This window comes from Canis lupus, chromosome 11 (assembly GCF_011100685.1).
Source record: "Canis lupus familiaris isolate Mischka breed German Shepherd chromosome 11, alternate assembly UU_Cfam_GSD_1.0, whole genome shotgun sequence".
In the NCBI taxonomy this organism is placed as follows: domain Eukaryota; kingdom Metazoa; phylum Chordata; class Mammalia; order Carnivora; family Canidae; genus Canis; species Canis lupus.
In genome coordinates this window covers 68,255,733-68,279,019 of record NC_049232.1, presented here as the reverse complement: position 1 = coordinate 68,279,019, position 23,287 = coordinate 68,255,733, and the positions used below count along the sequence as shown (strand labels likewise).

The following is a 23,287-nucleotide window of genomic DNA, read 5'->3' as shown; positions in this document are numbered from 1 at the left end:
AGAATCTCAGCAGCCACAGGCGGGACTACCCGTGAGTTATTATTCTACAGTAGAAGCATGCCAGCACACCCCGTGGCCGGGAGTCGGGTAAAAGCTATCCCAGGCAGAAGAAAGGTAGGTTCCCTCCAGGAATAGATGCTGAAGCAATGGGCAGAGTTCTGATGAGAAAGAAGGGTGTGGTGAGTGGAAGGAAGCTGGTTCATTCACTCCTACAGAGAGAGGCAGAGCTTACACAGGCTGACTCAGGGCAGCTCAAAGTGAGCTGAAAAAGGCAACGGAGCTCCCAGAGAAGGGGTATGGGCTGGACGCTGCCTGCCTCGTTGTGTCTGCACTACCACAGCTGGAGCCCACCCCCGCCAGCAACCCCCAGGCACCTCAAGACAGCACCGAAAGCCTGTGACTGTCCCACCCCTGAGAGGGGACCCAAGGACCTGGCCCCTACAGGCCGTAGAGTTCACAGGCAACCAAGTCATGCGGAAATCATCCAGAGACTGCATGACCCCAGGCCCTCCGTGATAATCTTCCATGGTGAACTTTCAGGAAGATCTCAAAGTTCAAAAGCAAGAAAGGGCCAGCTGACCTATGCACGAGTGGGACTGCTGAGGAAGCAGCTGCCAGAGGTCACACGGCAGGTAGTGGCACACCCGCCTCTCTTGTTCTTCGAATCCATCTTCTCCGACTTCCCTCTACCTTTTCCAATAAGCATTTCATGTTCCCATTTATGTTTTGTAAATTTGGAAAGAACTTTGCAACCCTTGAGAGGTGTGAGGGTCCCCCATTCCAAGGTTATCGGCAGACGCTACTGAACAGGGTTGAGAAAGGGCAGCATGGGACTTTGGGGAGTAGCCTTGCAAGCCCCTCTTTCCCCAGAGAGGCATCTGAGTTAGGGCAGGGAACAGCCTGGGCAAAGGTTTCCCTCATGCAGCAGAAGGCGGAGCATTCTCAGAAAGAACAAAGAAAAGGCATTAAAAAAAAAAAAAAAAAAAAGGCATGCTACTCAGTCTGGACAAATCAATCAAGTGAGACTTTCTGCCTAAAGAACAAGACGCTGGGGCCTGAGCTTTGCCTGGCCTTCCCTCTTCTCTCTCCCTGGAAGTCAGCAACCTTAGCAGAATGGCTGTGGCCCCACCCTCGGCAAGGTCCTTCATGGTCACCTCTGAGGCTGCCAGGACCCGGAGGAGCTGAGGGCAGGTGTGGGTTGGCTGGATGGCCACCAGGCCAAGTTGCTAAGGATGCGAAAGCCCTCCTGGAGCTCCATGGGACTGGAGAAAGTCATAGTTACCAGAAAGTCTCTCGGGGAGCTTTTTGTAAATGACCAGGAGGACTAAGTCACTAAGACTCCTTAAGTGGGTACGGTGGGGGTTAGGGGTGGGGGAGGTTGGGCTTGAGACCCCAAGGGGCCTCCAGGCCGAACAAAAGATGGTCACGTAACTGCCTTCTAAGGAAAGTGGGCCAGTGGGGTGTGCAGGACGGCAGCAGGGTCGGGTTCTCAGGCAAGGAGGCGGTTCTGAAGTTGTCCCCATGCTTTAACCTCCTCCACCCAGCACACAGTTGCTCCATTAAAAACACACATGTAAAGCGTTTTGATTTGAAGAGGTGTCTAACGGTGGCCAGCCCAGGGTGCCCATGGGTCTTGGCATGGCCCTGAAGCCAGGCCCCAGCCGCTAGGGCCCTTCTGGTGTCAGCCAGCCACATCCACAGCCTGCAGGGCCCAGAGCCTGTCTCAGAAACTCAGACCCTGTTCAGTCGCTCAAAGTGTCCTCCCAACTGAAGATGGAGAGATCGCCCGAGGCGCTGAGAGGATGTTGGCAGCACACTTCAGAGCCTGCAAACTCTGAAGTTGAAGCAGAAAGAATTCTTCCCCCCCAGACTAGAAGGAGCTAAGGCCAATAACATAAGAAAGCTGGGGTGGGGGTGGGGCATGAGTTCAGCCATGGATCCTCCCAGGGACTGGCCCAGCGAAGAGAATGGCCTGGTTTCTGACTGTGACCAAGCCAAGCAGCCTACAGCCTCCGCCACAGGTCTGTGTTCATAGAAGAACCCGGAGGTAGGAAGGTAGCGACAAGGAGCCAGGGCAGAGGTGGGGGCAGTGCACTCCCCACCACTGTGGTTGAGCGCCTGCTGCATACCAGGCACTGTGCCGTGAGCTGTGTATGCACCATCTCATTTGACTCTCCCGGCAGCCCTTTGGAAGAGGAACTGTTGTTCCCAGATGAGGACACCAAAGCACTGAGTAGTAGAGCGACTTGCCCAAGGTCACACCGCCAGTCAGCAGTAGAGTGTGATTCAAAGTCCATGCTCTTCCCACTATCCTCCCTCCACAAAGTTACTCTTGCCCCCTGCCAAGTATAAAACAAAATAATTTCCACGTCTGAGATTCCAGAATTCTCAGACCATCATTCCCTTCCTTAGGGGATAGCTGGGGAGCTGCTGTCCCCCACGGCCGCTCCAGAGGCTGCCAGAAACCTCCTGCCTTAGCAGGCCTGTCCCCGCAGCCCCCATATGCCCGCTGAACGCACAGGGGAGAAGAAATAGGGCAGCCAGTCTACCGACTGCCGCGCAGTTTCATTCATCCTCTCCCCCTGAGCCAGCAGACCAACCACTCAGATCCTTACACAGCCAACCAGACCAAATCCCCAAATGGCCAACACTCTCACCAGAGAAGTCACCTGCGTGACTCACAAATGGGAACTACAACTGTGCCTTGTGGTTGGCATGGAGCCGACAAAGGGCAAGGCTGTGATCTGGCTCCCATCCCCTCCACGGGCACCGGGCCAGCTGAGGGGCGCCTATCCCAGGTCAGCCTCTGCTGGGAGGCCCTAATCTTCCCGGATGCTCTGCTGGCCAGCACCCAGGCCCCAGCAAACTCCACTTGGGTCCACTTGGCCGTGGCCTGCATCAAACTAGACAGCTTCTGACGCAGATACCTCCTCCCAAAGATGCCTGCCCTCGGCCAGTGTTAAACACCAGTGTGCTCCCCCTGGGCACGACATGCCAGGCAGCAGCAGGCCAACCCAAATGAGACCTGGCCATAGGCAAGCCATCGAACAGAGCCGAGAACGGATGGCCATGCCCCATCAGGCTCTGTCACTCCACCTGAGCAACGCAAAACCGACTCTGTAGACCCAGTGAGATGCCAAAGGGGAGAGACATTCAAGCACAGGCGTCCCTGCCGAGGGCTTGCTGCTCAGATCCAAGTCCTAAGCTGAAGCTGGTCCCAAGCTCAAATCGGAGCCATGAGGGTCGAGGCTGGCCGAGGGGAAGCCAGGCAGCCAGGGCTGTGGCCACCGGTGAGGCCCTTACCTTGCTCTCCAGGGGCGAAGCGGCCAGCTGTTGCTGCTTGGCGATGTTCTCCGACAGGCACCAGCACACTCTCTTCTTCTGCTCCTGCGAGTGCGCTTCCAAAGTGAATAAGCACTCTGCCTTCTGACGTCAGGGAAAACAGAGAAAAGGATGGTCAGGGCTGCTCCCTGGTTCAGGGGGCTCCCAGGCCCCAGCCCATCCCTGGGCTCCAGAGGGTGAGGCTGCAGCAGGGAGGGGAGGGCCCACTAAAAGCCACAAATGCACACTAATCCCCAGTGACATCGAGGCAGCCAGAGGAGCAGGGAAGCTGGTTCGGGGGCCAGCTGGCGAGGGAGCGGTGTGCCCGCGGGATGGGGGGAAGGGCGGGAGGCGTTGGTTCCCAACACAGTGGAGGCCTGTGGAGAGCCACAGGACAGAAATGGTGAGGTCACCCCCGGGGACAGGCAGCACAAGGCAGCAGCTGGGGGAGCACAGGGGAACCCAAAGGGCCAAGGTCTCCAGGCCTCTGACGCTCTGTGGAGCCCAGACCCCGCTCCCACTCATACGGCACCCCCTCCCCCACCTCGGTGCAAGATCTGATCACAAGGGCAAGGTTAGATGGGCAGGTGGACAGACGTACCAACAGAACTCAGACAGAAACTCAGGTCCCTTGAGAAAGTCTTTGGCAGGTGCAGTCATGTGGCCCCTACGGCCGTACTAGTGCCTGGCACGGGAGCCGGGGGCGCCCCAGGGCTCCTCAGCTCCATCAGGTGCAATGACAGACTCCAGCCCGAGCGCTGCTGTCATTCCAATCTCATCTTGCCATGTAACCTTGTTAAGTGCAGTCTCGTCCCCCCAACTAGACTAGAAAGTCCTTCCAGAAAGGCCTTTTCCATCTGGGCCCAGCACGGTGCATGGCCAGTGATGGCCTCGGTAAGCTCTGGCTCCCGGAGGGACTTCGGGATGAGGTCAAAGGCAGGCCGGCTTTGGCACAAGCACCAGGGCGCTGCCTGCTGAGACCCAGGGAGGGGGGCCCCCCTGGGGCAGGGGTGGGGATGGGGGTAGCTGGACAATGCTGGGGGGAGGGGCGGGGGGGGGGCAGTCCAGCACGCCCAGAGCGATCATCCACTCTAGAACACTCTGGTCAGGGGACTGCAGGCTCTTTCTGACTCCACTGGAATTTGATTATAACCTCACAGGGCTGCGATTACATGAGCTCTGCCGGGGAGCTGAGAGCATGGGCTGGATGGCTTGGAACAGAGAAAAGGGCAGTGTTTCTAGGCAGTCCTTGTTCCTCGGACTTCTATTGCAGTCGTTCTCGGAGGTCCACAGCTAGGAGGAAGTGGCAAGGATTGAATGAATCCCAGCCTTGCCACTTCCTAGCTGTGGACCTCAGGAAAGCCTGTCAGATGCCAATGGTAATGACATCACCCCCTCTTGGTGCTCGTGAGAGAGCAGGGAAGTCACGAGAACAGTCCGAGGCCTCGACAGAGAGCAGCTACTGTTGTTATTACTCAGTCCTTTGCTCACTTAATAAATATTTACTGAGCGCCTGCTACATGTCAGAGGCTGTACTAGGTCGTGGGGGGGTAAGAAGCAAGTAAGAGACACGGAGCCCTGGCCCTCAGGTTGGGGCAGAGACCATAAACCATTGAACAATGGAATAATATCATTACCAATTGTGAAAAGGCCAAAAGGGAGAGGTTCTGCTTGAGCCTGGTGGTCAGAGAAGGCCTCTCTGCAGGGGTGGCATTAGGGTGAAGGCCTGAACCATATAGGCCGGCGAGGCAACTGCTTGGGAGAAACTGTTCCAGGCAGAAGGAACAGCGCATGCAATGGCTCTGAGCTGGGATGGCTACCAGCATCTTCGACTAGCATGCAGGGACGTTCACCCAACCCTTCAGGGTGGGGTCGGCTCCCATGCTAAGTGTTCCCAGCATGCCAGCCGTTCCTTCCTGCCCCAAAGTGCTCAGGCGCTGGTCTTCCTAAAAGCATCAGAGAGGGAAGAAATCGCCACCCTTTGGCTTCAGAGAACTGGGCAGATGTGATGAGGCAATTGTCCCACTTAACAACAGATCCCCTCCACTTCTCAGAACCACCCCCTGCCCCCAGTCTGCTGCAGGGGAAGGACAGGCCCAGCAATGAAGACCCCAGGATTCCCCAGAGGGAAGCCAGCTAGGGCAGGACGTGTCTCACCATGTTCCCCGGCCAGGTGAGGGGTGAGGCAAGGACCATGGTCCCTTCCAGCCTAGACAGGCCATCTCTCCACAAAGCTGGCCCTGCCTCGACCTAGCGTTTTGGGCTTCAGCACATCACTTAACCTCCCAGAGCCAAACCTCTTCTTCTCTTTCTGTTCCAAAGCAGGAACTCTGCCTTAATAACAATTCATTTTCTCTAATTATCAGTTTTAAAGAGCGCTTTCCTTTTTTTTTCTTTTCTTTTCTTTTTTTTTTTTTAAAGAGCGCTTTCCTATCCATGCTCTCATTTTGATCTCGACAATCTCATGAAGAGGTAGGAAGGGCTTAGACGGTTGCTCCCAAAAGCAAGGGAAGGGAAAACCATGGCTCAGAGCATGCAATGAGAACTAAGGGCTCCTCCAACTCTTATTGCCAGCAAGTCCCAGAAGCAAGACTCAAAGCCTTGGAGAAACACCCGCTGAGATTTCATCCCCCAAACCTGAGAGGCCCCTAGGAGGCCTGCTGAGTCACTGCCCCCTGGCAGGAATGCTCCCCCTTGCAGACTGGGCCCAGAAGCAACCAGAGCACGAAAGCCTTCAAAGAGCCCTGCCAGCCAGTGGGTCTCAGAGCAGCTGCAGAGCTCACTGGTAACTTTTTGTACTACTCTACACTGCTCTGAGCTCCAGGATCGTGTGCCTTTCTACAGAAGTGCAGGAAAGCCTCCCCTCACAGTGAGAGGGCTGCCGGCAAACTCATCTTGAGTCACCACCACCCCCCACATGCCATACCCCACACAGTGCTAAGCACTTCGCCAGGGGGGTCTCAGTACTTCCAATAACCTTGCAAGGTAAAGGCTGTGATTATCTCCATTTTACTGACAACCACAAGAACCACTTCCTCTTCCTTGCCCTGTAGATAATCTCTTTTTAGAAAATCGTGTTTCTCCCTGCCTGGGATGGTGACCATATGACCTATCTCAATATAGAGTTCAGGGCTGAGTCTCTGGCTCTGAGAGCTTGAAGCTGAAAGCCCCATAATGCTAGAGAATCCAGAAGCCTTCTGAGGCACCAAAGACCTAAACCCACGCCTGGCCCCAGGGGCCAGGGGTTGGCTGTCTTAGATGGGCAAACATGTTGGGGAGGCCCTTGCTCCCAAGGCTCCTTTCTAGGAGCTTTGGAGGCTGATCTAGTCAAGAGAGAAAGCTTAGAACCAACTTCCTCCAGGGTAGCTGAATTCCCATCTGTATATATCTGTCAAATCAAGGACCTATTGCCTGCCTGGCTGCCCTGCATATGAACAGTCTCTCTTAATCCCGAGTGATCTAACTCATTGGTTTCAATGCCGTTGCACACCATGCCCTCACATACCAGGACCCAGGGTCGAGGCCATAAGCAGCCTTAAAAGCATCCTCATGTAACTCACTCAGAGAAGGGGCCTCCTGATGGAGAACTGGGCCTGGATTTCTGCATTCAAACACGAGCATCCTCAAATCCAGCCAGAAACCTGGGTGCTCCCGGCCTCTGTAAAACCCGTCTTGGGCAGCCCGGGTGGCTCAGTGGTTTAGTGCCACCTTCGGCCCAGGGCCTGATCCTGGAGACCCGGGATCGAGTCCCATGTCAGGCTCCCTGCATGGAGCCTGCTTCTCCCTCTGCCTGTGTCTCTGCCTCTCTCTCTCTCTCTCTCTCTCTCTCTCCCCCCGTGTGTGCATGTATCTCTCATGAATGAATAAATAAAATCTTAAAAAAAAAACAACCTGTCTTGCCATATCTCCTTGTTCTTGAATTAGTATTATCTTCGTAGGAACTAAAACCCCTCCTGCTACTGTTTGTTCACTTGCCTTGACAAACATCCTCTCATTTAAGTCTAATGACTTTATGACACAGGTAGGAAGGAAAGGCACAGCCTTTCATTTTTCAGATGAGAACACTGAGGCTTGGAGAGGGTAAGTCAGTGGCCCCGGGAGACCTCAGGAAAGGAGATTCAGAGTCTGTCCCCTGCCCTAGAGCCTGCAGTCTTACCGCGTTTGTGTAACTCTGTATGTACATTACAAGGAACATGAGATATTCCTCTTAGCTTTCTTTTTAAAAGGTCAATAAATCATTGGTGATGTCTCTAATGGAGAATAAATGAATATGAAAAGCTCTCCCCCTGTTATGAAGCTGACAATAACAATAACTACCATTTATGGAGCACTCACCCTGTGCCAGGCTCTGTGCTAAGTGCCTTGACCAGGGTATCTTATTGAATCTCATTTAATCATTACAACAGCCCTGCCAGGTAGGCCCCATCAGCCTTGTTTCAGAGAGGAGTACGTGACTGGCCCAGATCACTCAGTTAGGAAATGGCAGAGCCATGATTCAAGTCTAGGTCTTCCTAACCCCAAAGCACAGACTCTCAAATTAATGGAGCCAGGATCAGATCCCAAGAGAATGGTTCTTGACCGACATGCCGTTTGTCCCAGTGACCTTGGTGTTCCCAAGCCAGTAGGAGGCTGTGTCTGTCCCACAGGTTTGCAGGGGCTGAGGGATACCTGTCCAGGAAAATAGAGACTCCAGGGCCAAGGACTACTTAGGACAATGCCACCCAGCACCTACTGCTAGGAAACAACCAAAGCTGCTGCCCACCCACCCCCTCCCCAGGCAATTGAGGCTTTTGGAATGCAGTGGAAAACCTTTCAAACTCCTGACTCTCTTGCCCCAGTTTCTTTTCTGGGTGCTTCCTGCATGTTAGACAATGAAGATAAACCACTTGCCAGAAGGTCCAGTGACAATGTGAGTTTGGGGTTCCCCGTGGGATCCAAAAGCATCATGTCGAACCTATGTGGGGCTACAGAGCAAGCAGGCATCCTATCTTCCCGTTACAGATGTGCCTCTCACAACAGCCTCTTAGGAGAAAAGAGGCTTCTGGCTGCCTGTGAGCTCCAATCTCCAGCCCCTCTGGATCAGAACTCCTGGCACTTTAACTGAAATAAAAGGCCCTGAATCAATATCCCTTCATCAATCTTTGGAGAGCTAGGCGGTCACAGTTCCCTGGAAGCCAATAAGCAGAAGTGCTTTTCTCTGGACAAAACAAACCAGCCTGGCAGGAAGCTCTCCTAGCATTAAAGAACCTGGAGCTTCATTTCAGGCCCTGCCAGGGAGAGCTGGAATCCAGAGGGGTGAGGCTGAGGGGCCAGTGCTCTGACTTTTCCCAGCCTCGTTCACAGCTGCTAGGCTGGTGGCTGGGCTCTGTGGAATCGACTACCCATGGGCTCTGAAGCGCCTCTGCCAGCTACTTCCTGTGCCTGGTGGAGATGTGCCGACCAGGGGAAGACATCCAATGCCTTCCTGGGCCTTGGGTCGCCATTCTAGGCAGTCAAGGTCCTCAGTTCAGCTCCGACAATGTCCACTGCCCTTTAAAATGCTCTGCCCTCCCATGAAGCTAACTGGTCAACTCCGCCTTCTCTTCCAGGCATCTGTTCAGCCAAGGGGACTCTCTCGAAGGCCTGAACCCCTTTTCATAGCCAGGAACTAAAAGGATGATTTTTAATCGTAAGCGACATACACACTCCTTCTCCAAAGGGTACCTTCCTCTTGGCCAGCGAGTGTAGACCATGCCCTGCCCACAGCATCTTGTCCCACCAGACAGGCTGGTGTGTCCAGGACTTTTAGATGGAACAGACTTAAGTAGAAGCAGAGGCTGGGAACGGGTCTAACGAATCCTTGCTTAGAATGGATACTGCCCCTGCTCCTATCAGCAGAGACATGAGACTGGGAATAGAAATTTGGCTGAAAATTCAAGAGTTTCTATGGCTCCGTAGCAATCAACGTTTTCATCACCACGGACTTCTGTGATTAAAGCCCTGGTCTGATAATATTTTATCTCCCAAAGTATATCAAGCAGTAAGTTGTCTGCCTGCTTTTGTTCAGCAAAGGCATAGCACCGCCCATACGTGCTTCTGAGCAGACTGAGATAACCAGGAATACCAATCACACGGAGTGGGCATCATTCCAGCCCCAAAGCGCAGACACTCAATGTTTCCTTTAGCCTGCATTAGCTGGCCCAGGTAAACGTGCAATTACATCCGTGCCCTTTAAAACGCTGACAAGATTCTGCAGGAGGGGTCATGGGTGGTACTTCCTGGAAAAAGAGGGAGAAGGAGGCAGGCACAAGAACCAGGGCAAATCTCCAGAAGCAAGGCTACCAACCAAGTAAAGAAAATGATGCATAGCTGTCAGGCCACAGCCTCACTCTGACCCCTGCAGGTGCTGGAGACCAGAGGGTCCTAATTGGGGGATCACAATGTCCTTCTGTCCCCTCGGGGCATTTCTTTTCTTTTTTTTTTTTTTTTTTTAAGATTTTCTATATTTATTGGACAGAGCGAGAGAGCACCAGCAGGGGGAACGGCAGAGGGAGAGGGAGAAGCAGGCTCCTCGCTAAGCAGGGAGCCCGATGTGGGGCTCGATCCCAGGACCCTGGGATCACGACTAGCAGATGAAAGATGCTTCACCGACTGAGCCACCCAGGTACCCCCCTTCTAGGCACTTCTGTGCCCACTGCTCTTCCACGCAGAGGTGAGAGACACTGAGGTAGGGACTCCTGACCCCATTCTAGGGCAGGAAACCCCCCAGGACCACGGTATGAGATGACATGGAGCCTGGCACTGGAACCCAGGACTAGACGCAGACCAATGTCTTCCCACTAGCACCAGGCCACAGAGCTCTCTCTTCAGATCCAGAGGCAAGGACTCACCTCTGCTAGGTACAGCACACAGAATTTCAGGTCTTCTGAAGAACCTTGGAGGAAAGAAAATATAAGACTTGCGTTAGAGTCGGCAACACAGTCTAAGCAGCTATAGTACTGCCAGCTGCCTCGCCCAGAAGCCTGTGTGCAGTACCTTCCAGAAAAAGAGGAAGAAGGAAGCAGGCACAGGGGACAGGGAAATCTCTGGAGGGAAACCCACTTAGGAACTAAGCAGATGGAGGCACAGCAGTAAGGGCTTTACCCACAGGTCTGCATCACCCCAGGGATGCTGCAGTCCCACTCCCTTGACAGGTAGCCAGGAACACCTCTGGGCACAGGTCCAGGGAGCTGTCACCTGCCTCAGAAGGCTTCGGTCTTTCCATGCTCCCTGCCATGAGGGACACGGAGGGACACAGAGGCAGCACACATTTGGGTTTTCCTTGAAATGCTCCCAAGGGTTCAACAAGGGGCCACTTAACTTGCTGGATGGACCTAGGAATGTGTGGGCTGTGCAGCGAGATCCCCAGTCGTGGTCTGGATGTCACCCGCAGATGGCCTCCCAGCCTGGGCCCAGCCCCTCAGTGTGTTTTCCTAGAGCCCCGATTTCCAATCCCAAACTGCCCACCCTCCACTTCTCCACCTGGGAGGCAGCTGGGAGGGGCCGTCGGGCTCCCCGCACCTCCAGCAGAGGGGCTAAGGCAGAGAACCTACAGACGACCCATTTGGTCCCAGCACTTCAGAAACACAAAGACCAAGAGGTGATCCCTGGCTGCTGGGGAAGGCTCCTTGGAGGAGGATCCTCTTGAACTTCAATGCAAGATGGGAAGAAGGACACTCCGGGAGGTGGGAACAGCATTGGCAAAGGCACAGACGTGCAGAAGCACAAGCTGTGGTTCAAGGGATAGCAAGTGTGAGGAAGAAGCCCTGCCCCTTCCCTGACCATTGTGGGCTGCTCCTCGGAACCTGGCATCACTCCCCACCGGGGCATTCTTCGGGGCACAGACCAGGGATGGTTAGCAATTTCCTGAATTTCAAGCAATTGACTTCACTGGGCAGGTAGTCATTATTGAGAGAAACAACCATACCACACGTATAACAACACACACTTACAGGGCCATGTGCCGACCGCTGTGCCATCTGCTGTCCGTGCAGAAGCTCGACCCTTGCAACAACCCCCAGGACGCAGGGGCCACTAGCATCCATGATTCGTGTGGGGAAAACTGAGGCTCAACACACATTTGAATCGAAGAAATTGTCCGATAAACCAAAATGGGTTGCAAAGCAAAGCTAACCAGGTAACAGAGATAGTGGGGCAAGCCAACTCCTAAGAAAAGCAGTGAGTGAAGGCCCTCGTGTGGGTGAAGACCAGGCCCCCCTGCAGCAAGCATACGGGCAGTTCCCTAGGGCCAGGGGTGCCAGCAAGAGCCAGAGAAAAATAGTCCAATAGTCCAATGGGGGGGAGGGGGATGGCGGGGGTGGCAGGGGAGTTCACTCTGGACTCAGAAGAAATCCTTCTACTTCTCCTCACCTAAAGGAGGGTCGGGACGGGGAGGGCCCCCCTAGGAAGCTCATCATGTTTAAGAAACCTCTCATTTGGAAACTTCCACCAACTATTTGCCTTGCTGAGGGTGGAGACAAGGGGAGGTGGTTTCTTTTGTTTAAGAAAACATTCTGGATGCCTCCTTGGCTTTCCAGAAGCAGATCTTAGTGCCAAGGGAGAAACAAAAAGATCTATGTAAGAAAATAACAGAAATGTGGGTTTTAGAAGCTGGCAGTGAGAGAAAAGAAGGCTCCAGATGGGAGGGGAAAGCCAAGGAGATGGGAGCCTCGGGGAGACAGGAGGCCGAGAGGTTGGGGGAGGCTCAGCCTACGACATATTCCCAATGGCAGGGGGTGGTTGACGGCTGCTTGACAACTTCCTGGGCTGTGACACCCCCTGCCACCACCCTCCTACATTACCCCAAACCTTCCCTGAAGTCTGTTCCACATCACAGCCTTGTGCTGGCAGCGCTTTGAGAGAAGGATGGAATGGGGGCAGCGCTCAGCATGGCTCAGAGCCTCAACAAGGGACAGCAAGCCCCTGGAGCCCAGGGTGCCAGGAAGGAGGCGTAGCCGCGGAAAAGTGGTGGCTGACCCAGGAGAGCCACCTCACCCCGTCAGAAACCCTTCTGGGACATTAGACCGGGCCCTGGGCTTTCCAGAGTGTGGAGAAGTACAAAGAAAAGAGACCTGGAGGCAGCACACATTTGGGTTTTCCATCCAACACTCCAGCTACCTTCATCATTTTGAAATTCCACTGCAAGTCACTGGCTCCTGGGTGAACCCTGCTTCCCACCAAGGACTGTGGGCCGTGCAGAGAGAGGTCCAGAGGCCCAGAGATGGCTTCCTCACTCGAGTCTGATCCCTCTGTCATGTTCCCAGAGCCCTCTCAAGCCTGGTCTGAGATCCCAAACTCAGCCATTCGCCAAGCACTCCCTATGCTTGCGTGACAAAGCCAAGAGGGGTGTTGTTTCCATTTTCCAGTTGCAGAAACTGAGACCCAGGGAGAGAAAACAATTTGTATAGGCATGCAGTAAGTGACGGGTGGAGCTGAGATTCGAACCCAGGCCGGCTGCCTCTGAAGCCCGAGTTCCAACCAGTGCGTCACATTTCTGCTCCCCCTGCCCCGCACCCCTTTACTTCTCTGCATCCCACCAGACTCTGCACTCCTACTCCAGAGGTGGGAATGTGTCTCTCCCCCTGCCATGGCCTTGGAGGCAGCTGGCACTGAGGTGAGGTTGGAGGATGTGCTCAGCAAATGTCAGCTGACTAAATTTAACTCCAAGCGTTCCAGCAGCTGGAACCCTAAGCAGCTGAGTTACCGAGACTGGGTACCTGGCTCCCTCGTGGTGGATGGAGAGCCCAAGAATCAGCTGGACATTTCCAGGCCATCCTAAGAGAACAGAGCAGGCCAGGAAGACACACTGTGGGCGGGATGCTGGCCCCTGGGAGAGAGAAATATAAAGACCAGCAAAGCCAGTGGGTGGCAGAGACAGGAAGAGGCCACAATGGGCCCTGGATGATCAGAGATGTCCCAATTGTTAGCACCAACTCTCCGCCTGTTCCCATTATGCTGCCATTCAGACCTGCTGTAGTTTGGGGATGCTAGGGAGGAGGGCAGGCGAAGTTTACGTGGCCACCACCAGCTGGGAGCCCTGGAGAAGTGTGCCCCAGCCCCTGAGCTGCACAGCACTTCTAGTCTCCTAGTCGCTCATGCATTCATTCAGCCAACAGACATTCACTGGGCACTCACAATGCTCTGTGCCTCGTGCTAGGCCCTGGGAGGATGCTTGGCCAGCAGAGCTAAGCTCCATTCAGGCAAGTCACACACGGCAGTCATTGCTCCCTGGGTGGCATAGGGTCCCCCCTGCTAGGAAAAGCCCTTGTCAGCCCCAGCCCGTAGGAAAGGCAGGGTGTGCTCCTTATTACCATCCTCTTTGCCCCAAACTGAACTTTCTATGCATGTTGACACACCTGGGAGGCATGAGCAACATTAATCAGAGGCCATTCTGTTAATAGAAGCTCCAGCCGAGGCCCCAGATGGATCTCTTAAAAGCCTCACCCAGGCCCTCGCTGCTGCAGTGGGAGATGGGCTGGAGGCCAGGTGCCAGGACTCAGGACCCTGGGTCCCACAGCCCCAACTCCAACTGCAGGAGAAGGGGACACTGGATTTCTGTGAGCCCTGGGAACCACAAGCCTGTCTCAGGGGAGTGGAGGCAGGGGGAGGAGGGAGGGGCTCCACCAACGTCTGGAGGAAAATCTAAGAGATGAGACATGCACCTGTGTGCTCAGTGTCACCGAAACTTGTCCCTGGAGAGCCATGTTCACTGTTTGCTGGAGAAGGGGCTGGAGAAGGGCAAGACAACACGTCTACACCAAACCACCTGCACCAAACCGTCACAGCAAGTCCAGAATACGTGAACACTCACACACACACACCTCGACACCCATGCCAAGCCAGCAGGCTCTGCTGGCCGTGGTCCTCTCTCCTGAGGGGTGCCAGCCTTGGCCACCCTCAGCCTACCATCTATCTGCAGGGAGAGGATGTGGGCTCTAGCTCAAGGAAGCCATGTCTGCACAAGGCTATTGCTCACAAGAGCTCAGCATCTGGAAGGTCCTCTGCAACACCTGAGGCCCCACACCACCCACTCGGACCAGCCACCACCCAGTGGAAGACGGAGCTCACCCAGACTCTAACTTCAAGGCTTGGGTCTGAGGGCTCCAGGAGGGGAAGAGCCAACCAATCCCCAGCCGAGCACCCCCAGCCCACCCCAAGGGGTGGAGGCAGGATGTTTGGGCACCATCTACCATCTCACAGCAACCTCCTGTCAGGGCACGTCAGGGCTGGGAAAGACCATCAAGGATGGGTCCAACCCATCCTTCACAGTCTGAGACACCAGAGTCCAGAAAAGGGAGCCGGCCAGCTGAAGTCACAGAGCACGTTAGCAGCGAAGCAGAGCCCAGACCCCAAACTCCCAGCTCTGACCCTCTGCTCTTCCACGGCCTCTTCTCTCCCACTCCAGTCCCATCACAAAGCATGGCCAGTTTGAGCCTCTCTTCTTTCCCCTCCCCTCTTCTAGCAGGAGGCTGAGCAGATGAGCATCCAGGGCTCATGGCCCCAGACCTGGGTGAGGAGCATGATGAGCACAACTGAGTAAAGGTCTGGGTCTTATAATCAGCCTGTGCATCTTATCGGGCTCCCCATCCCTGACTGGGTCCTGATTGTCTGAGGCGGGGTATGCGTGCAGGGGGGTGGCAGGGCTGGGAGAAGGGGGTGGAGGGGTGAGCAGGGGAAGCTGGGTCTGAGGGAAACAGGGCGGGGCAGGGAAGCCCTGGGCAGAGTCTGCCGGAGCTCTCACCTGCTCCCCCCCCCCCCCCCCCCCCCCCCCCCGCAGGCCCTGGGGAGCCAGGGTGGGAGCTGCTGCAGCGGAGCTTACTCAGAAGGCTGCCTGCGGCCACCCTGCAAGAGGAGCTGGCCCAGAGACAGGTGACCTGCTTCTCCCCACTCAGGGGCGGCCCTGCTCAGTGGGCAGGAGAAAGCTCGAGGCAGAGAAGGAGAAGTTGTAAGTGACTTCCTGTGGGGCGGCCGAGGGGAGGTTCTCACACTCCCTGGGTTCCTGAGGAGGAGGAGGAACCGTGCACAGGAACACAGGACGGCTCTGCAAACAGGCAGGAAGTTCTCCTGGAGCAAAACCCGTCAAAACAGAATTCTTTCGCAGGGTAATATTTTCCTCTCTGCCCCTGTCGCCCGTGCTCAAACAGGTCTGTTGTTGTTTTCATAATCTGGGAGAGGAAATCAAGCCCCTTTCAGCAGGGACTTTAGGCGCCAAACCAAACCGCTCAACAGATACTCCCAGCTGGCTTCCCGTTCCCGAGTGGAGGAGGCCCGATGGAAAGTTTGCAGGGGACCTTGGCTCCACGGTCCCCCGGGACCCCTGCTCCCCGGGCCCCAGCCTGGGCCATGTGACTGGGTGCAGAAGGAGCAGTGCTCTCCTGTCCGGGATGTGCGTGGCGAGTGGGGCAGCAGGCAGCGAGCACCGGGCACCTGGTGTGGGCCGGGCCCCTGCATATGACCTTACTAAATCTGCACAACAACCTACCGGCAGCCCCACTTACACGTGAGCCCCCAGGCTCAAAGAGGTTGGAGTAGAACGTGCCCAAGATCACAGGCAGTGAGCGGCAGGGCCGAGATCTAAGCACAGGTCTGTGTGAGCCCAAAGCTCTTCCCACTCCACGGCCTCCCTGAAACGTGTCTGGACCAGAAACCTCCCAGCAGAGCTCAGGGCATACGGCCTAGGATGAAACGCCAGTGTCGCGGAGCCTAGCAGCCCAGGGGCAGGACTGGCCCCAACCCCACGTGCTCAGATGCCCCACTGATGGCTGGCAGCCCGCCTGGCAGCCGGGTCAAATCCAAACTGTGCATCTGTACGGCCCAGAGTAGCGGGACTCAGGGCAAGCAGGATGGAGTCCAGGGCACCTGGGGCACGCACTTACCTTCCTGCAGCTTCACGCTCTGGAGGTAGAGGGGGTTCCTCAGGACGTTGCAGCGTCCCGGCTCATCTTCCTTGGTGAAGAGCAGCAGGTCCGAGTAGGCAAACAGCGTCACCTGCATCCCAAGAGAGCAAACAGAACCGGCTGCTCTGCTGCCCCAGAGCCCGGGAGCCACGGTCTCCCTGGGAGGCCGGGGTAAGGAGTCTTGGTCATCTCGGGCAGAACTAGGATCAGACTCTCAGTGTGGCCTTGGCCAAGGACAGAGATGTGATCTACAATCAGGACTTCCCTTTGGTCTAGAGTTTTCTACACCTCTAACTCTTTATCATGGGGAGGGGGTAGGGAAATAGGATAAAACACGACCCTCACCTTCCACGGCAGGTGACCCCTGCAGGCCTCTCCACCTCCACAGCCCAACCCCCGCCAGGCCATCTTTCTGACTACAGGCCCCTGGAATCTTCAGCCCAGCGCTGCTGGCTTGGCGCCACTCGGGAGCTGCGGGATGTTGGCACAATTGCTTGTATTCTCCTCTAAATGTCTGGCTAAAAGAGCGCTGCACTTGGAGTCAGAAGTCACAAGGCTCTCCACTAAGGAGCCATGAAAACCTGGTTAGGGTCCCCAGAGCTGATGCTTCAGTTTTCTCATCTGTACAGACAGGGGAGTGTCCCTGCCCAGGTCCCTCACAGGCTTCTTTCACGAGCCCTGTGTAGACTGAATTGAAGCATCATGCAGTGTGAGGTCTTATGATCACATTCTTCGAGGATGATTTTAACTACATTAACACATAATCAGTTCAAGAGAAAGCCAGCTACTTACGCTCTAATACAGACATGTATGTGACTTTTATCTCTTTTATGCGCTAGCTGTTCCAAAAATAAAAGGAGAAAGCTATTTTTAGACATTATAGGTAAACCAACAGGCATGCTCAGCATAGTTTCGTGCTAAAAAAAAACTACTTGATCCCCTAATGCCACTAAAGATTACACTGTTCTTTGCTTTGTAAGCCTTGCAGCAGCTCTTAGTTAAAAGCAATAAAATCCAATTTTAGATTCTCCAAAGAAAACAAAATGTTATTAATTATGTGAACTTCCCTTTGAGGTATCAAAACCTTGACACCTTATCTCTTCTGAGGTAGGAGGAGTTACCCAGAAGGCTTGGCGTGCACCCTCAAAGGCCACAGCGAGTATGCTCGGGGTGATTGCTGAAGTTTAAGAAAGTCAACATGTTGACATTTAGCTATCAGACTGTTAAAGATGACGGAATAACTACCTCTGATGCTCTAGCCTACAGAAATACCTACAAGGATATATTAATATGAAACTATAAGGATGTTCTCAACGGTATCTTCATAATAAAAAAAAGAACACAGATACCCAACAAGAGAGGATGGATAAAATAAATTATTCTAGGGGCACCTGGGTGGCTCAGGGGTCGAGCATCTGCTTTTGGCTCAGGTCGTGATCCCAGGGTCCTGAGATCGAGTCCCACATTGGGTTCCCTGCAGGGAGCCTGCTTCTCCCTCTGCCTATGTCTCTGCCTCTCTCTCTCTGTGTCTCTCATGAATAAATAAGTAAAACTCTTTAAAAAATAAATCTGCCTTCATATGGGAGAATTTTATGCAACTATCAAAAGAATAAAGTAAGGCTATGTGGACAGAAATGCAGGTAGAAATCTGTCCACATGGTGCCCACATTGCCCTAAAAAGCCAAGTAGCTCAATGTGCAAAAATGCCTAGATTTTAATCCAATTTTGTAACATAAAATTGTAGATTTATACATTTTTTAAATGTCTAAGATATCACACTCTTCCCTTTGGGAGCAGAATTTCACTTTATACATTTCTGTTTAATTTGCATTGTATGACAAGAGAGCCTATTACTTTCGTGATTTAAAAATACATAAATATTTTTCAAAGGACCACTTGGCTCCTTGAGCACAGCACAAGCACAGAGGTTTGGAGGAATCTGGGCCATAGGGGCAATGGGGGTGTCCCTGAGCAGGAGGCTCTCCTGGGCTCTAGCTTCTCCAATGGGCACCCAACACGAGAGCTCTGGAAATGTGGGCTGGGAGAGATTCTGGTATGACTCTCCAGACTTCTCCCAAACCACAGTCCTGACCCAACACAGCCCAAAAGAAGGCCCATCTGTTAAGTTCTTTCTTTCTGCTCAGTGGATTCTTACTTGTAAATAGCATCACTGCCTTCCTTCAAAGATGGGGACCATGCAGCTCAGAGAGCTGAAGTGACCTGTCCAAGGCCACACAGCCATGGACCATTGCCCAGATCTGTCTGACTCCAAAGCTCTTATAACATGGAGAGGTATCCATATGCCTACATCCATCCTCCCCCTGAATGCGAAAGGAGCCAAGCACGGACCAAAAGAGAAAAGCAAAGGAGACCAAAAATGAAGTTAAAGAAGGGGGAAAAAATGATCTAGGACCTGAGGGGTTGATTCTCTGAGCAAACTTGCAGGTTTTCCCACTAAAAAGAAATCTGGCAGTCATACCTCCAGACCCGTAGGGAAGCTGGCAGGGGAAGGGTCCGAGGGGGGGCAGTCTGTCAGGAATCTAAAATGTTAAAAAAAAAAAAAAAAAAAAAAAAAAGGTCCCAGGCTCTAAGAGAGCTAGGTGGATGGCAACTTGGGAAGAACCATGGGCAAGGTGAGAGGAGCTCCAGGCCACTACTCTGGCCCCAATTCCCAGTGCTGAGAATGTGGTCTAGACAGGAAGTGATTAAGGCATGAATGAAGAATTTCCCCAAAGGTCGGGTCAGGGAAAGGACAGAGCTGGCACACAGCTGGACGCAGGGCAGAGGGGCAGGGGGATCCCTCTCCTGTGCCACCAGCACCCTGCCGGACTTCCTCCAGAAGGAGCCGTAGCGGCCCACAGTGGAGTGATGCCATCTCCACCGCCCAATTACCTGTTGCCTTCCACAACAGGCCATGGGGCCGCCGGGTGCCTTCCCCACATTTGCTCCAAGGACACATCTGCTTTCCCAAAGGGTCAAAGGTTGAGAGATCGCTTGGTTAGGAAATCCTTGCAACTTGGAGGTTCACTTCTCCCAAGGAGCCCTAAGCAAGCTCTCCCCAGAGATCTTGCCTAAAGGCAGAGTTTGCAGAAAAGACCTTGGTGCCTTGGTTAATGGTAAACTCAGTGAGTCAGTGCATGAAGTGAGGGTGTGTCTGTCTTGGGCCTCATAATTCCCCTGTGACCCTGAGCACAGGGCCTGGTAGATGCTCAACAGCTATTGTTTGAACGTGTAAGCGAGGCTACGCCATAGTGCTGATTTGATCTCAGGGCACGTTACTCAAGCGTGTGACTTCTGGGAGGGCGCATGATGTGGGGCAGCCCAATGTGAGACTCATCAGCTCCCAGACGTTAGCGACCTGGAGCATGCTCGGAGAAGAGACAGGAAGACGAACAAGCGGGAACATTCCAGGAAGAAATATTTCTGTTATGGGTAAAAGGGAACTTTCTACAATTTAGCATTCTCCCGTAACAAAACCTGTGTGTGCCTGGAGGGGCTGCCTCTCCTGATCCAAAGCCATCTGGAAAACCATCAGCTGGAAAGTTACAGAGAAGCAGTCAGAATGGATGACTTCTGAGGGCCCAACCAACGCTGCAATTCTACAAACTTATCCAAGCCCCTCTTGAATTGGTTTGTATTTTTGACCTAAAGGTACCAAGATCCATGTATTGGCAGCCTAGCATGTTTCATGAAAAAGAAAGATATTTATTTGTCTTCAAGTCGTTTCTTTCAGTCTTCAAAAGGGATCTCTTAGTTCTAAGACTCTAAAGATCCACTAGACAAAGCTTTTTTGGACAGACTGTAAACATAATCAGGCTATGGCTCCAGCCTGTGCTTGTCAGTCTGTTTTTCAACAAACATGCCAGAGGCAGCATGGGATCGTGAAAGCACTGCTGAGCCAGAGATCCAACTGCTAATCCTGGCTCTATCCGTAATGCGCCTTGAGACCCCTGGGTTCCAGTTGATCTCACTGGGAGCCTCACCTTCTTCATCTGTAAAGTGGGGACAACTGGCCTCTCTCTCAAGGATGCTGCAGGAGCTAATTTAAGGTCTACTATGTTAAATGCATGTGCAGTGAGAAGTGTTTGAGCGCCCAGTGGTGAGAAGACAAACAAAAGAGCAGATTTAGACATAGGTATGTGTTTTAGGATGGCTGTCATTTCTGCCTTCATCTGAGTCTTGTGAATTTGTAGCCACACCTCACTTTCTGACACTTGGCCACCTGACTTAGCTCCACCACACACTTACCCATCAAGCACAGCTCCAAGCGATTTCTTGTTCCTAAAACTCAAATTTACTGGTGAAGTTTTACTCTCTCAGAGGTAACTCAGAAGATATGCCAAGGTTCTTAAGAAAGCTCCTCAAGAGGAAGTCCAGAAGTGTAGTGAGCTTGGCACCTGGGGGGCTCAGTCAGTTAAGGATCTGCCTTCAGCTCTGGTCATGATCTCAGGGTCCTGGGATCGAGCCACACGTCAGGCTCCCTGCTCAGCGGAGAGTCTGCTTCTCCCTCTCCCTCTGCCCCTACTCCTGCTCTCTTGCTTGCTTGCTTGCTTGCTTGCTCTCTCTCTGTCTCAAATAAATAAATATTTTTTAAAAGAAGAAGGGCAGGGATCCCTGGGTGGCGCAGCGGTTTGGCGCCTGCCTTTGGCCCAGGGCGCGATCCTGGAGACCCGGGATCGAATCCCACATCAGGCTCCCGGTGCATGGAGCCTGCTTCTCCCTCTGCCTATGTCTCTGTGCCCCTCTCTCTCTCTCTCTGTGACTATCATAAATAAATAAAAATTAAAAAAAAAAAAAAAAAAAAAAAAAAAGAAGAAGGGCAGCCCGGGTGGCTCAGAGGTTTAGCGCCACCTTCAGCCCAGGGCGTGATCCTGGAGACCCGGGATCGAGTCCCACATCGGGCTCCCTGCATGGAGCCTGCTTCTCCCTCTGCCTGTGTCTCTGCCTCTCTCTTTCTCTGTGTCTCATGAATAAATAAATAAAATATTTTTTAAAATAAAAAATAAAATAAAAAGAAGAAGTGTAGTGAGCAATGCCAGTGGGGTAGAAGTAAGCAGGGAGTTCCCTAGAAAAAGAAAATGCTCATTTGGAATAAACAAGTTCTGGTTCCCTAGCTGAGAAAAAACAAAATCAGCCTCCTACTTAGCCACAATTACACATAATGTCCCAGAATGCTGAGGCTGAACGGGCCCTTAGAGATCAGCTAACCTCAGCTGCCTCAAATACACACACCACCAGTGTTCAGAGGAGAACACTAAGGAAAGGACAGGGAAGTCAGGAGTGAGCCAGCCGCAGAGCAGGAGCTGGCTATAAGCTTCTAGCCTCCAGGCTTCCTGAACATTCCACTACCCCAAGCTGCTGCTCAGCTCCGCTGAGCCCCATTGCCGGCCCAATCGGCAGCAAGCCCTGCAGAGGGTCCAGTCAGATCCCAGGGCTCCAACTTCAGCGCCAAGTAGATTTCACTGGCCTGAGATGGCTCTGGGGACTGTGTGGGTGAGGGAAACTCCCCCAGGTAGAGATAAGAGATAAGAAACTCCCGGGCAGAACTGTGTAATCTCCACACCCAGGCCTCCATCGGCAGAGCTAGAGCCCAGAAGAAATCACAGATGTATCCTTCAGAAGAGGAGCTGGGATTTGGGGTAATACAGACCCAGAAAACCTGAGCAACTGATGCTCCTTCAAAAATTCTCTTTGGCTAATAGTTCCAATCTTCTCATCTACAAAGCCATTCATCACAGCCGGGGTGAAGGAAGTTGAGATAGACAATGGGAGGTCTTCAGGGGCTGGGAAAGCTTTCTAACCATCAAAGATGGACTACACAGCTTTGATAGGTAGTGAGTTCCCCATCATTGGAAAGGTACAAGAGCAAGCTAGGCAGCCATTTGATAAGGAGGGGGATGGGAAAGGGGACGGGGTGGAAGCTTTCAGGATTTTCCTGCCCTGAGACTGTACAATTCTAAGACCATCAGGAAGAGAAAAGTTAGGGGCCTGGAGGATGCTGGTGAAACCCTACCTGGGAAGCACACGTGTCAGCCTTACCTCCACAGCCTTGTTCCTCCCCTCGTACAGCAGCAGCTCCTCAGACAACAGGAGTGTCCGGGCAGGGTTACAGAGATCTAAAGGCTGAAAACAATGTGGGCAATTCAGAGAAGCCCAATGGAGACGGGGTGGGTGGAGGGGGAGGCAGCTTGCCAGAGCCAGCCACAGAGAACCCTGTCGGCTGCCGACCGAGAGAAGGCTCCAGGCTCCCCCCACCCCGTGAGCCCACACGCCCCCTCACACACAGGTGGAAACAGAAAGACAGATACTCTTGTCCTGGGCGGAACTGTTGCCACCACCTTCCCCACCAAGCTCCACTGTAAAAGCCATGCTCTGGCAGGAAGTCCAACCACATGTTTAGGTGCTCACCATTCTCCCCCGAGCTCCCCGACTAGATGGGCTCTGGGGGGCCCTCTCCGCCCTCCCTCCATCTGACCCATGCAGGCCTCATGGAAAAGTCCCTCCTGCCAGGCCCAGGCTCTCAGAGATACCCTGAGAGCCTCATGCCAGATTTGGTCACTTAAGTCCCTTCAGAGCCAGCCCAGTCCCCACTCTACATTCATAACACCCTTGAGTAGAGGGCCTCCTGCTCAGCCATCAGTCCCCAGGGACCAGTTCTCACCCACACTCCTCAGCCACCCCATCATCCTGCCCCTTTCCCACTCAGGAACCCCTGCCACCTGCCCAGCCCAGAGAAAGCTCCCTAAATTCTGGATTACCCAGCAGGACTAATCCTTGGTGAATATGTATTTATAACATGGCTTCAGGTACCCAACACCAAGCAAGGTGCTAGAAGAAAGATAATGCAGCAGATGTCAACTGCACACAACCACCTGGATGGATCTCACAAAGACTGTGAGGCAAAAGAAGCAAGGTCCCAGAAGAGGCCAAACAAAATATGTTATCCAGGAAAGCACAGAGAGATGGTAAAAATAAAGGAAAGCAAGGAAATGACTCTTAAGGAGTCGGGCTCATGGGTAGGCCTGGCAGGGAGGAGGGTATGAGGATCTAGA

The 23,287-nt window shown here is 53.4% G+C and overlaps 1 protein-coding gene across 1 annotated transcript in view; it reads right to left on the bottom strand.

Annotated features, from left to right (window-relative positions):
- The window catches only part of RGS3 (regulator of G protein signaling 3), a 120,264-nt gene that overhangs the window by 51,306 nt on the left and 45,671 nt on the right, over positions 1–23,287 (bottom strand). Inside the window, 4 exon segments of the mRNA XM_038553190.1 lie at positions 3,304–3,426; positions 10,191–10,234; positions 16,215–16,326; positions 22,275–22,358. Coding sequence (XP_038409118.1) covers positions 3,304–3,426; positions 10,191–10,234; positions 16,215–16,326; positions 22,275–22,358 — 363 coding nt within the window.